The sequence below is a fragment of the Mustela erminea genome, chromosome 6 (assembly GCF_009829155.1).
Source record: "Mustela erminea isolate mMusErm1 chromosome 6, mMusErm1.Pri, whole genome shotgun sequence".
Lineage (NCBI taxonomy): Eukaryota > Metazoa > Chordata > Mammalia > Carnivora > Mustelidae > Mustela > Mustela erminea.
In genome coordinates, this window is record NC_045619.1 from 5,259,889 (window position 1) to 5,275,138 (window position 15,250).

General features: G+C 40.7%; 1 protein-coding gene across 7 annotated transcripts in view; it reads left to right on the forward strand.

The window, feature by feature from the left end:
- EFCAB6 (EF-hand calcium binding domain 6) overlaps positions 1–15,250 on the forward strand; it is a 220,497-nt gene that overhangs the window by 59,192 nt on the left and 146,055 nt on the right. For all 7 annotated transcript variants that reach the window (XM_032346007.1, XM_032346009.1, XM_032346008.1 and 4 more), the window contains 2 exons: positions 3,698–3,810; positions 13,159–13,283. In XM_032346007.1, the coding sequence (XP_032201898.1) occupies positions 3,698–3,810; positions 13,159–13,283 (238 nt within the window). The remainder of the gene's footprint in view (positions 1–3,697; positions 3,811–13,158; positions 13,284–15,250) is intronic.

Consider the following 15,250-nt stretch of genomic DNA (forward strand, 5'->3'; position numbering starts at 1 on the left):
TCGGTCGATGTGTTCCCTGTTGGCTCTCCCTCCTGATATAATAACAGAAACTTAGCTTTCCCCTGAGGACAGTTGTTGCTGCGGTCCAGGGGACACTGCAGCAGGGGGACAGTGAATAACTAAACGTTTCGCTGTTTCATGGCTTTCGAAAGCCCCCCCACCCCTGACCTGCTCCTCGTGCGAGGGCAGCGTGTGAAAATCTGCCTGGGCTTCGTCTTTTTGTTGTTTTGTTTAGTTTTTTGAGCATCCAATAAACTCCAGATCATTTAGAAGAAGCCAAAGGTTTGGCTTCTGTGGCTGCCTGAGCTTTGAATGGAAGCCACTAGAAGGGGGCCTACGTTTAACTTCATTTCTGTGATACTTGGCCAATAGACTCTCTTCCTTTCCTGCCTTCCCCCACCACTTTCTAAGTATCCCCCAGGCTGTTAACAGACGTACTGAGCCTTATTATTTCACTCTGAGCCGAAGAGTTTCACATCACACCGCAGTTATAAATCCCGATGACACAGGTGGCTGCGCTCACACGATGTCATAAAGACGACATTGCTTCTGGAAGGAGTGCAGGGAGCCGCTCCTGTGGCAGGCAAGCGTAGGGGGTATGTGACCATGGCCTGGGCATCGTGGGGGCTGAGAAACAAGGTGACTTTTAAAAAAAAATATGTATTTCCTGGTCTTTTGAATATTTTCTTCTTTCTTCCTCTTTATAACCCACCTCAGAATATAAAAGGACATAATAGATGTTTTAATTTTTATATCTTTCCGACTGGGAAAGTGTCCAGAATAAGATCCAAACAAAACAAATTAAATAATTTTGTGCACGCAATTATAGAACAGAAGCAACACTCTTCTAAAACAGGCCATCAAAAAACAAAACAGTGTTTTATTTGACAATAAACCCTGTGTTTGGCACTGCAGTCTCCAACCTAGTAAATCTATAAAAAATGTTACTGTCTGTTTCCCCATCTCGTAAGCATCGAATAATAAAGAACTCCACAAATTTTTATTTGAGATTTTTTTTTTAAGCCTCGGCAACAATACTGTTTTCATGATAAGGCTTGAGAAACTTAACATAATGGAATTGCTTTTCTTTAGAACAGAAACGCAGAAGATCAAAAGTAGACCATTTCTTCGATTGCTTTAATGCTTTTCTTTATTGAGGCTCAAGAATATACTCTTTCCTTGAGAAGATGCTTCAGTATTTACTTGGCCTTTTTAGTTTTTGAGCAGGAAACACAATGCATTTTTGAATCCTTTCTTTTATCGGAAACAGCCTTCTCTTGAACACCAGCCTCTGCCTCTCAGGGTGGCGGCAAATGCCTGCCTGGCCTGTAGAGTCGGGCACGCCTGGGGTCAGGTCTGTGGACGCCCTTCCCGGGTCCAGGACCTCCGGAGGCTCCTGGGCCTCTCTGAGACCCCGCTTCTTCTTAAAGAAGTGGAGACCGAGGAGCCCCCTCTGCAGGGCTGGCGCCAGGATTCCCCGTGATGCGCACAGTGGGCCTGTGATGCGCCGGGCACAGAGTAGGCGCTCGTCCCGCAGTGGCCGTCACGGTCATGGACATGCCAGGAATGCGCTTTACTCCTGGGAAAACAGTTCTCTTGGGCTGCAGAACACCACGCAGCGTGTATGGAGAAGAGGTGAGAGAGAAAATCATCGCTGGTTTTGTACTTAATCACACCGCCCGGAGACCTGTTGGGTTTTGCTTTTGCTTTTCCTTTCCCACCTCTCACACCCCACCCTCGGTTGCCTTGCAGACTGAAGTATTTGAATCCCGATAAAATAACAGATGAGCAGCCTGAAAAGCTGACAGACTCACCGAGGGTCAGCTGGCCGCCTGAGCCGACCAGTGAAGTCCACGGCTGGTTGTAGGTGGGGATGCTGGAGAGGTTTATGGGTCCATGGGTGTCATTCCCTTTGTCCCCTACAGTGGGCCTTCCTGCGTGACCAACTTGCCTGCAGGTCTGTGCAGGTGTGTGGCCTCTCCTGCCCCGAGCGCAGGGCTCTGGGAAAACGGCCCTAGCCCTTTCATCCCAGGAGCGATGCAGCCTCCCTTGCCTTTATTCCTATAAAAAAGCCTGTGGGATACTGCACGTGGGGGCAGTACTGAGGCTTAAATTTTTGACATTTTATCTGTAGGAAATATTACCATGGGATTCTGTCTGTGTGTCCCCAATGACTATGTGGCCGGTATTATGAAGGTGGCCGGGGTGGGTGTTAGGAGAGGTCAGGATTCTCTTGGAGGAGAGAGCAGTCTGAAGGAATGCTGCATTTTTATAGAGACTGGGGAAGTTGGTGATGAGATTTTTATCAGGATCTGGACATGTTGCTGGAGCAGCAGAGAAGCCAAAGCTTTCCATAGGATGGCAGCCCAAACAGGAAGGAGCACAGGAGGTCAGCCTCCTGGGTCCCCGAGCCTACGGCCGTATTTTCACAAGACAGAGAGTGTGGATGAAAGATACGGCTATTTGGGGAGTTTGAGCCTGAGCATCTGGCAGCTATCCTGTCTCCAGATAATTTTTCTTATTAGAACAATAGGCAAGATTCATCAAAGTGGAAAAAAAAAGGTATGCATCGAAATGAATACATGACATTACTCTTTGTTAAATTTGGAAAACAGAAAAATAACAAATACTGTAAGTGATAATTACTAAATTTTTAGAAAGCAGCATGAAATTAGGTAATTATAGAAACCAACACATATGGAGATAATATAACCAAACATTTAAAAACTGTCAATTTTTTATAAATGTAATAATGCAGAAATCATCTAGAAAACCATTTATCAAGTGGCAGATTTGAATAATAGAAAATTCATCTTAAGAAGAAAAAAAAAACCCCAAACATTATTTATCTGAACTTTAAAAAAAGAGTATCTCAGTATATTTTAGGGAGAGACACTGGTTAAGTGGTTTTTTTTTTTTTGGTTTTTAAAAAATATTTTATTTATTTGAGAGAGAGAGTGTGTGGGCGTGTGAGAGAGAGAGAGAGAGAGCATGAACGGGGGGAGGGACGGAGGGAGAGGGAGAAGCAGACTCTCTACTGAGCAGGGAGCCCAGTGCAGGGCATGATCCCAGGACTCTAGGATCATGACGTGAGCCGAACATAGATGCTTAGCTGACTGAACCACCCAGGCACCCTGGTTATGTGTTTGAATAATGTTCTTTTCTCTCTGTGGAAATCATAGAATGCTTCAAGGGAAGTTTTGCCCCTGACACAGTGAACTGGACCTCAGTTTGTCTCTGTGATATGCGGTGCTTGGTCAAGAGGGTGGGCTATGTTCCCCTCTACCCCCAGCTCTAAGCCATCTCTGGTTATGGAGGCTTTCTGTTAACTGACTCATGGTCCAGATCATTGCCCCGTAATTATTAAAGGCAGGCGGGACCCGCTTTTGCTGTCCACATGCAGCCCGAACCCTGGCCGCCCCTTCCTCTTGCCAGAGAAAGGAGAAAACCGGGACCTGAGACGTGTCTGTACACTGGAATATGACACGGGCATCAGTAGTCCGAGTACGGCGATCTCCGCAGGGTCTGTGTGTTTTCGTCTGCAGTAATGAATGCTTCCCGGGGTTCACTTTGGAATTTCAGCTCTAGCTAGAAACACAGTAAAGTGAATACCAGCCCCGGTGTTCAAGGAGACCTTGCTTCATTTCAGATTCTCTGTCTCATAATTTCTGATTACCAAAGAGCATTTCTCTTCCAGGTTTGCACAACATTACAACATTGGTAAGGACACCGCAGTGGATTATAACGTTTTTTTGAGGAACCTCAGTATGAATAACGACTTGAATCTTAGGTATTCTGGGGGAAGTCAAGGTGAGCGTTTTATAAGCATATAGCTAAAGACTTCAGTGTCCTTTGGCATGATAATCCCTCTTCTCTGAATCTGTTCTGAGGAAGTACTTTCAAATATGGAAACTGCCTTATGCACAAAGATAGCCGTGGCATTGTTATTTAGAAGAACAACATAAATGTCTAACCACAGGAGAAGGATTCCGTGAGTCACAGCACATGCACCTGGTAAAACGTGCAGCTATGAGCGATGATTTCCGTGAAGTTAATGGTCACACGGCAAGTGTACACGGGGTATCAATAAATGATGGGAAAGGAATTCTAGAATACAGATTGTTTTTAAGTGATGTGTGTCTGGGTTGTTGTTTGGTTCTTTTTTCTGCTGCTTCTATATTCACAAATTTGTGTAATGAACCTGTTACTCCTTTTGTGATGGGAAAAATCTTTATATAAAAGGGCGAGTAGCTGTGTAGTTTCTGCATTGTATTAGACGTACATGTGAAGCCAGGCCACTAGTCCCTTCCTTGGGTTCAAAGCCCAGTAACATATTGTATCTTTAAGGAGTATGTGCATACGGGTGTATGTGTGTGTATTTTTAAAAAACAGGACAGATAAGGCATAAAATAAGTCACGTAAAGAATATAATAAAGAATATAATAATAAAAAGCATTTATTTATTATGTTTTTTAATAAACACTTTATAAGCTTTAATTTTAATTTTGATTTCTCTCAGTACCTTTGTACTTTTGTACTTTGTGCACTCAGCAACTTTGTGAGTTGGGTATTATTATCCCGTTTCTCAGATGAGAAAATGTGAACTCAAGGGTGCTAAATGAAGTCCTCAAAGTCATACAGTGTGTTTTTGGTGGAGTTGATATTTGAACTGTTTAATTCCAAAGCAGACTGTTAAAATGCCTGAGAGGGAGAGACAGAGAGGAAGAAAGACATTTGTAAAAATGGGTTCATATAGATGCTATTTTACGAAAGTTTCTACTTTTCTACTTTTCCTTTTTCCTTGAGTATTAAAAAAGCATAGGAATTGGGGCACCTGGGTGGCTCAATGGGTTAAACAGCTGCCTTCAGCTCAGGTCATGATCCCAGAGTCCTGGGATGGAGCCCCGCATCGGGCTTCCCACCCCACGGAGAGCCTGCTTCTCCCTCTCCCTCTGCCTTCTGTTCCCCTGCTTGTGCTTTCTATCTCTCTGTCAAGTAAATAAATAAAATCTTAAAAAACACAAGTAGGAATGGAAATGAAGTCTTGAATATGTCTTGGCTGGAATCAATATCCATGGGTCACACTTTCCCATTTCCAAACGTCAGAGACTTTGACCCACGGTCTGTGATACTGAGTCTGGCTATGGAGAAGCCTGAGGCTTGCCTAATTTTCTTACTGGGGATGTGCTTTTTTTAAAGCTGGCTTCCCCAAAGAATTATTTGTCCCTGAATTTCAGAAACATAGCTAGGCTAGGTCTTACTGCTGTGCTTTTGGTATGTTTTCCAAAGTACAGTGTATTTTTAATTGGAAGATCCAATTATTTTTTTCGTTTCAAGATTTTTCGGGAATATTCTATATCTTTGAATAGATATAGAATATTTGGTTTTAATTTTCTGATCTTTAACTTCAGTGATACAAATTATCCTTATGTTGGGTTGTCTTTGTCTTCTGCATCAAATGATCTCAAAGCTCTATACTCTCTCTGATCTTTTCCTCTGAGGTCACAATGATCATCTCAGGTCTTTTATCTGTACCTGTAATTTGATTCTTGCTAAGGTCAATTTTATTCCATGCTATTTCTACTTTATTTATTACTTCTATCATGGACTTTCCTTTGGTCTACTCTATTACTTTCCCCTCTCGTTCTGTTGTTTTATCATCTTGTTTTACTGAACGTGTGTTGTCAATAAAATGTTCTGTAAAGTAGTATGTACCTTTTACATTTTATCCAAGATGGGATCTTTGCCTTTTGTATTACGATACTCTCCTTTCTTCCCAGTCCACCTATACCAGCCCTCGACACTTTTCCAGTAGAGTTTTCCTCATTTCAAGAACATTGGGTAGGGGCGCCTGGGTAGCTCAGTGGGTTAAGCCTCTGACTTTGGCTCAGGTCATGATCTCAGGGTCCTGGGATCGAGCCCCGCATTAGGCTCTCAGCTCAGTGGGGAGCCTGCTTCCCCCTCTCTCTCTGCCTACTTGTGATCTCTGTCTGTCCAATAAATAAAACCTTAAAAAAAAAAAGAACATTGTGTTAATGGATACTTTTTATTCTATTATGCATTGTTAGTTAGTCTACTTTCAAATAGTATTATACTAATTCTCATGAAGTATAAGAACTTTACCATCAGTATTTCCAGTTCGTCTTTCCTATCTTTTATTATATTGCTGTTACACGGTGTGCTTTTATATACACTATAGAGACAGAATGCAGCTTCTCTTGCTCTGCTGAGATTTTCTATCTGTTCACTCATTAAGAGTATATTTTCCTTTATATTCTCAAACACTTTGAAATTTAAACTCTTAAATGTTTTAAAGTTTTCATCTGCTAGTTCCAACATTTAGATCATCTCAGAGTCTGGTCTTTATTGATCCTTATTTTGTTTTGTTTTGTTTTTTTCTTGAACGGGGATCACAGGTTCCTGTTTTGTTTTGTTTTGTCTGTCCCCTGTCTCACAGTTTTGGAATTTATCCTGCATAGAGTAAATCTTGCATTGTAGAGACTGTGCGTTCTCTTTTATGCCTCTGAGGAATTTAAGCATTTGTCTTAGCAGCCAGTTGATTTGCCTGGACTCAAGCACTTTGTCCTCCGCCCCCTCCCCCCCAGGGCTTTCACACTTGAAATCTTTGTTGTGCTATTTTAGCCTTAGCTGGGTGTCTTATTGTATACTGTACAAGTCCTGTTCAGGGGTTAGCCCAAGATCTTGGCAGAAATTATGCACAGACGTTAGAAGTCCTCCTCTGTGCTTTTCTTTTTGGGGTTTTCCTTACTTTCTTACTTTCCAGCTGCTGTATAATTCTGAACTCTGTTTTCTATTTCCTAAAGCCAACAGGACCCTGGGTTTATATCCAGATTCTATCCATTTAGCATTGGTTTGGCTGAGACCTGCCCTCAGGCAAAAAGCCAGAACTAACGAGAAATGCAGTCAAGTGTTTCTCTGTTTTTCCAAGCTTGGACTCAGGTTGATGTCAGTTGCCCTCTAGTGCTGTCAGATAGCTTTTTGTTTATATTTTGGCCAGAGTTTATAATTGTTATCTGCTGAAAGGATAGGTTCAATATGGGCCAATCCACTATAATTGGAAGTAGAACTTTCTGGCTGCCTAAATTAATAGTTTCTTCTTGCCTCAGTCTACACTGGTAGATTTTTTCCCAATTTTTACTTATTTACTTATTTATTCACTTATTTTCTTACTTATTTTTGCTTATTCTAAATTTTACTTTCTAATTTTTCTTTTTCTTTCTTTCTTTTTTTTTTTTTTAAGATTTTATTTGTTTGACAGACTAAGATCACAAGTAGGCAGAGAGGCAGGCAGAGAGAGAGAGAGGAGGAAGCAGGCTCCCTGCAAAGCAGAGAGCCTGATGCGGGACTCGATCCCAGGACCCTGGGATCATGACCTGAGCCAAAGGCAGAGGCTTTAACCCACTGAGCCACCCAGGTGTCCCTGATTTTTCTAATTTTTGCTTATGTCATTAGGAATTGTTAAGTAGGAAAAGTTGTGTAATAGTTTCAGTTCTAACATGGAACTCTCATTTTTTTCCCATTTTCTTGTCAGTAATTGGCAACTTTTCTGTTTGTTAGGGATACATAAAATAATGGTGCATCTCACAATGAAACACATTGTCAATTTGATTCAATATGAGATATATATCTGGTTATTCTGTATATTCCTGTTCCTTCAGTGTTTGCTCAAGTTCTTATTGCTCTTAGTAGTTAAATTTGGGGGAGTCAAAAGCTATATGCAGGTTTTGACTGTGCGGGGTTTGGCACCACTAACCCTCATGCTGTTCGGGGGTCAGCTGTAGTAATTTGGGGCTTCGGGCTGCATTATATTAACACAGAGGTCTGTTTACTGGTGTGTAGTGGGGAAGGAGAAATCACAGGCACCTGCCGGTCCCTCCCCACCCCTCCCCATGCCATCCCATCAGCTCAAAATCCTCAGCCCCAAAGTCTGGATATGACAGGATCAGCATATCCCTTCTGGGTTGACTTATCATGGAAATTCTTTCATCTGGACCGTCGGTTGGCTAATTTGAATCCCCATCTTACCAAACTGTTTTGGAAAAAGCCAAGGAATGCAGCAGATAGCTTGCTCAGGGTATCGATCAAACAAAGAAGACAGTGCCATTATATGGAATAGGTCACGGGTCCTTTTAGGTTTTGATTCATCTTCTGATTTCTCTCTGTGTGAGGAAGGTAGTAGGTCTTTCTGTGTGGACTTGGCTTCCATATAACTGCCACATTAGGAGTGAGAACCTTTATCCCATTCTGCTCATGTGCTTGGTTTCCTTTGTCATTTAGGTTATTTGAGTCTTGTCCTCTGGTTGATTTCTTGAGATGTGCTCACGAAAATGACATCCTTTGATTTCTTACACATTCATGACAGTCTGTATGTGGCCTGTACAGTTAAAAAATCAGTTTGTCTGAATGCAGTGATCCAAGGGGCACCTGCCACCAGTGTTCATGGCAGCAATGTCCACAGTAGCCAAACTGCGGAAAGAGCCAAGAGGTCCATCAACAGATGAAGGGATAAAGAAGATGTCTGTATATATATACAGTGGAATATTACTCAGCCATCAAAAATGGAATCTTGCCATTTGCAATGATGTGGATAGAACCAGAGGGTATTATGCTAAGTGAAATAAGTCCACCAGAGAAAGACAGTTATCATATGGCTTCACTCATGTATGGAATTTCAGAAACAAAACAGAGGACCATAGGGGAAGGGAGGAAAAAATGAAACAAGATGAAACCAGAGAGGGAGACAAACCATAAAAAACTCTTCATCAGGGCCACCTGGGTGGCTCAGTGGGCCTGCTGCCTTCGACTCCGGTCATGATCTTAGGGTCCTGGGATCGAGTCCCACATTGGGCTCTCAGCTTGGCGGGGAGCCTGCTTCCCTCTACCTCTCTCTCTGCCTGCCTCTCTGCCTACTAAGTAAATAAATAAAAGCTTTAAAAAAAACAACTCTTCATCAGAGGAAACAAACTGAGGGTTACTGGAGAGTTGCTGGGGTAACTGGGTGATGGCGTTAAGGAGGGCATGGGACAGAATGAGGACTGGGTGTTCTAGAAGACTGAAGAATCACATGCCTATACCGGTGAAACCAATAATACATTATATGTTAATTAATTGAATTTATATAAAAATGTTTAAAACAAATGAAAAACAACAAAAAATCATTATGTATATAAAATCCTTGGTTCAGATTTTCATTCCTTAAGGGTCTTAAATATTTTTAAAAGAGATTTTATTTATTTATTTGATAGATTTTATTTATTTATTTATTTATTTATTTGAGAGATAGAGCAAGAGAAGGGGGAGAGTCAGAGAGAGAAGCAGACTCCCCGCTGAGCAGGGATCCTGTTTCAGGACTCGATCCTAGGACTCCAGGATCATGACCTGAGCTGAAGGCAGTTGCTGAACCAACTGAGCCACCAGGCGCCCCAGGATCTTAAATATTTTTACCCATTGTGTAGTGACTTAAAGTTTTGCTGAAGAAAAGTTTGATGACAGACAGTCTGACTTTATTTCCCTTATTAGAGACTTGGTCATTTTGTTCAGATATCCAGGTAATTTTTTTCCTTTTTATTTAAAACCCAGTAATTTTGCTAGAATGAGTCATGATGTTGGACACTTGTGATTGATTCTGTAAGGATCTGTATGCTATTTGAATTGGCAGGTTTGAGTCTTTTATTTCAGGAAGACTTCTGGAATTGCAATTTTTAGCATCTGAACCATTCTGTAGTTAGATTTTCTTCCCAATGATACCTTTTACATGTATCCTGGATTTCTTTTCCTGTCTTCTTTTTTAGACTGTAACTTTCTTCAAGCATTCCTTCCTACCTTTTTCTTTTTTGTTTACTTGATGCAATTTTTTTCTTTTTCACCCTCCTTACTGTTGTTTGTTTGCTCTTGTATTCATTTTAGTTCAGTCTTTGTTTCTGAGACAGTTTTATTTCTGATTTGCTTCAGAGCTCTGTCATCCAATTTCAGAGTTTTTCTAGCTCTGATTGGTACTGTTCTCCCTGATTGATACTGTTCTCCTCAAATGAAAGATCATTTGAGATCTTTCTCATCAATCAATAAGTAGCTAATATGTACTGAGGGTCTGGTGAGTGCCAGGCCTTATGCACTCATCACAACATCAATCCTCTTGGCAACTCTGTGGCATTTCTGTCCATTTCTTCTTGCAAATGGGGACGCAAAAGCATAGGCCTGAACAGTTGGTGACGGAAGATTGCCGAGTCCGTGTGTGGATCCAGAGTGAGTGCCTCTCACCTTCGTACTGTTTCCAGAGTTTCTGGATCTGACATTGGAGCTTCCACTGAGAAGTTCTTCTCTTGGCACTCCAACCCTGAAGCACATGGACAGAAAAGTAAAGTCTACACTGTTTCTGATTTTTCTAGGATGACATTTTTACTAAGTTTTAATAATACTCATTTTCTATGTGGTGATTTGGAGAAGATATTCTCAAGAGAGCAATAATTTTAAAGTATAGGTCCCCGGGACGTTAAGCGTCCGACTCTTGACTTCGGCTCAGGTCATGATCTCAGGGTCATGAGACCAAGCCCTGCATCAGGCTCCACGCTCAGTGTGGAGTCTTCTCGTTTCCTGACCCTCCCCTGGCCACTTAATGCTTGCTCTTTCTCTCTTTTAAAAATAAATAAATAATATCTTAAAAAAATAAATGTCCCCTATTTGCATTTTTCCCAAAATTTCATTTTCTTAATTAAGCACATAATTCCACATACTACTATATATCTGATTCTATTTCTCATATGAACTCCTGCTTTTCTTTTGTCTACGGACTATGAATGATAAGGATATGATCTGCTCATGTCAGTTCCTTTTTGGGGAAAATGTGTTCTATAGGGACTCATTACCAGGAGCTGTTGGTGGATTTGATGCTGTTTTTACCCATGTCAGAGAGTCTCTAGGTTGAATATTTGCAGGGACAACAACATTTGACTTTTCTAAATATATAGAACAATGTTTCCTGTTCATTTTGCATGTTTCTGGCTTTGCTATGTTTATGTTCCTAATAAGCCATCATCTTGCTTGTCAAAAGCACTATCTATCTGGCACCTGAAGAAATGACATTGGGAGGTGGGGTTCCTTCCATGCACCGATGACCTACGTAAGTGCACATGTAAGCTTTGGATTTCCTCTCTACCCCACTTCACATCAGCACAGACCCTTTGGGGGAAATTAGCAGGTGGCAGGAATTATTAAGCTGGGCTGATGGGTGAGGCCTGGCGTGACTATGACAAGACACACCCTTGAACAAGGCATGGGTGAGTTCTGTAGCTAGTCTGGGGTAGCGGATTTAATGACACGGGTCCCTGGACTGCAAGCTCCCCAAAGCCTGATGTTTATGGAGCAAGAGTGGGTTTCCCTCGGTGTGCCGTGTGTCCCTGTGTACCGCTGTTAGAGCATCAGTGCTGCGGAGTGAAACACACACATAATATGCGGGGTCAGAAAACTGGGCTCCACAGCCGCAACTGAGTCAGAGCCCAGTTCTGTGGGTTCGCTTCCCCGTCACTGGATGAGGCTCTCAAGTGTGTTTGGAGATGCCAGTTTCAAATGCCTGGCCCACCAAGGCCACAGAATTTCAGACCAAGTTCTGCCTTTGTATTTCATTATATAGCCAGCGGGGTCCACCGGGGCAAGCTATTTTTCTTTTACTTTTTTCTTTCTTGCTTTTCTTTTCTTTTCTTTCTTTTTTTTTTTTTTTTCCCCCGTTGTTTTTTGAGGTAGGAAATGGAATTCCAGATGACTGGCAGTTTGTTAACTGCAGCTGAGTCGTTGTAAGTGTGCTTAATTTGAGTGAAGCTTATTTGCAGACATTTTAGGAAATAAATCTGGGAAACCATTTGTGATTCTTTGCAGTCGACTTTGAGAAAGAAAATGGCTATATTTTAGATTTATTTTATTCTCTTTTATTATAAAAGTAATACAAGCTGGCTGCAAAAAAGGCAGAAACCACAAAAAACACGAATAGCAATCCCCGGATTCCTTCCACCTGAATCCTACCACTGTGTTCTTTTTGATGTATTGTCCTCCCCAATTTATTTTCTGCTGCATGGCTGGGCAGATGGATGGCTGGGCGGGTGTAGGTGGATGGGTAGACCTGCAAATACACAACATACGTATTAGAATGAAAATTAAATTATGCTAGTCATCCTTTCAATCATGAAACAATACATATCAAGGAAAAATTTCCACACCTGTTAATTTAGACAGGCACCTTTGTTTTTAATGTCTGTGGTATTTTAGAGGCTTGATGAGCCATAAGTTATAAAACCAATCCTCTATTAATGGGAATTTGAATTGTTTCAATTTTTAAAAATCTTGAAACAGTGCAGAAAATACCTGTACCCATATACGTCTGTTGAGTAGTCATGTAATTCTATTTGTGTAAAATTCTAGGAGATTTCAGAGTGTTTAGGTCCCAGGTTTTCTATACATAGGCCAGAACCGATTTCTTCATCATTCCCTTGTATCCATGCCTCTTTGACAAGTGGAAAAAAATTAACTTGTTTTCATTAGACTTACAATTACCAATGAGTTTGAGTACTTTTTCATACATCTGTTGTGTTTTTTAGTTCTTTTCATGTGAATTACCTGTTTATAACCTTAGTCTATTGTTCTGTGAGTACTTATCTGATTGATTCATAAGAGCTACTCATGCATCATGGTAATTAACCTACAGTTTTTCTCACTTGTTTTTCTTTCATTGTGATTTGTGTGTGTGTGTTTTTAACTAAACAAAAAATAAATATTTGTACCATCAGACCTATCCATTATTTAAATGATTTGGGGCTATAATGTGTCCCTTGGAAAGACTGCGCACAGAGATTGTATGCTATGTAATATCCATCTTAATTTTCTTCTACTGCTTTCATGGTTTTATTATTTCACTTGGTGTACTTTTTACTCTATCTAAGGTTTATCCTAGCACAAGATAGCAGGTTGATTCACATTTTTTTCCAAGTTGTTCAGCCAATTATTTCAATACCATTTATTACATGGCTTCTCATGCTTTTGATCCATTCTGGTCCTACTTTTTACCGGACAGCTTAGGATGAAAAGGGAACCCTGGATATTTAAACGTACCTTTGGCAACATGAATAAGAGGAAGCTCTTTTGTTTTAATAGAGATCTCATGGAACAATCCGCCAGTCAAGAATTCCAAAGAGGAGTGCCTGCACAGCTCTGCTTCCTCGGAAAATGTCTGGAAAAACCGGTCCTTAGACGAAATTGAGAGGACCTTTTGCCAAGAGGTAAGAGTGTCTCCCTCATGCCAGGGTTCTCTACAGTGTGAACTGAGGAAATTGACAGCTGTGGAAAACCGTTAGGTCTTGACGTTATTTCTAGAATTTGCTTCGAGCCTCCTTCCACGTCCCCAGCCCTGAGGCCTCCTTCAAGTCCTGATGACAGTCCTTTGGTAATAGTAGAGGTGGTGAGAGTCTGGTTCTTAAGCGTCTCCTCTGTACTACTCACATACTAAATGTGGTAAGAAATATTCAAGACTGCTCTAAAGACAACTTTATTGAGTAAAATAAAGGAAAACTTGAATAAATGAAGAGCTCTTTTTTTGGATAGGAAGATTCAGCATTCATATCTGCTCTCCTTATTTCTGGATATAAGGATGTATCCATATCTATCTGGATATATGCATATCTATCTAATATACACACACACCCGTATATAGATGTATATATGCATATACATATATGTAATATATATGTATATATTTTCTTTTGAAAAGTTATGGGAAAGGACTTGCAGTACCACATAAAAAATAATTTATAGGGGTGCCTGGCTGGTTCAGTAGGTAGAGTACTCATCTCTTGATCTCAGAGTTATAAGCCCCACACTGAGTATGGAGATTACTTAAAAATAAAAGCTTTTAAAAATTATAAAGGTATAATATTTAAGACACTATGGCACTGTCTTACCGACTACTAGTAGGTAATGGATTGGTCTCTATGTGTGAGTTTAGCATATGATATCAGGCCTTCCCAGACAGTGTGGTGGATCTGGGGAGTGGCTCACCCAGTAATTCGGATAATCCATGAGGCAGCCATTTGGGGGAAACGTTTGTAACCTTCCATTCTTCACACCAAAGCAAATTCTATATGCATCCACTATTAGATTTAAAAATGTGTGTGAAAATTTTTTAATCTTGAAATTGAGACTTCCTTTTAAGCGTGATGTAAAGCCCAAAAACCATAAAGAAAAAGACTGATACATCTGATTATATTAAAATGAAAAGCTTTTGCACAGCAAAACTTTGTGTAAGCAAATGGGAAACTTGACAAAATATGTGCCACATAAAAAAGAGAAAAATCATAAATATTCCAAAGGTACGTAGAACTTTTAACAATGAATATAGAATTTTCTGGAGAAAAATGTCAATGAGGAAAAAAATGAACAAAAACCAGTGTTGATTAAGGTGTTGGAGAAGTGAGCGTATGTAATATTGTGTTGGTAAATTAGTAAAACTTGTTTTCTGTTATTGTTGTTAATAAATTTATTGTTTTCATAAAAACAGAACCATTACAAAATGCATTAGCACTACCAAAAAAGTAAGCAATTCTGAAAAGTACAAAGAAGAAAGTATAAATTATTCAAAATCCACCACCCAGAAATAATCAAAGGCAACATTTGGCGAACATAATTCTAGGTCTGTCTTTATTCGTATATATAGAAGGACGGCTGCCTCGGTGGCTGGGTGGGTGGATACATGGATAGAAATAATTTTATAAGAAGAGAATCATGCTCCTTTTTACAAATAAGACATATTTAATTTAAATGTCTTTGAATTTACCAGAGGTAAAGGAGACATGGCCCCCGCGTAATGAACCCTTCTGTGGGGCCTCCCGTGTGCCAGGCCTTGTTGGGTATTCCCCTCCTCAGCCTTCCAGCAGCTCCGTGAAGGCACTCTTACCATCCTGGCTTCAACTTGAGGAAACTGAGGCATGGAGGGGTTTAATGACCAGCTCAAAGTTACCCTGCCCGTCGGGCCTGGGGCCAAGTTTAAGTCCAAGTTCTTGTCAAGTCCGGCTTCAAGTGAAGCTGAAGATACATGTGCACTTTGGTAAATATTTCTTTACCACAAGATATATTAGGTCCCAAAAGGGACTTCAAGACAAGAAAAGAGATTAAGAAAGCCATTAAGAATTGCAGAAATGATGGTGTTTGTGAAGGATCTTTCGATTATAGGCAGCGCGGGGCGGGCTCTCAC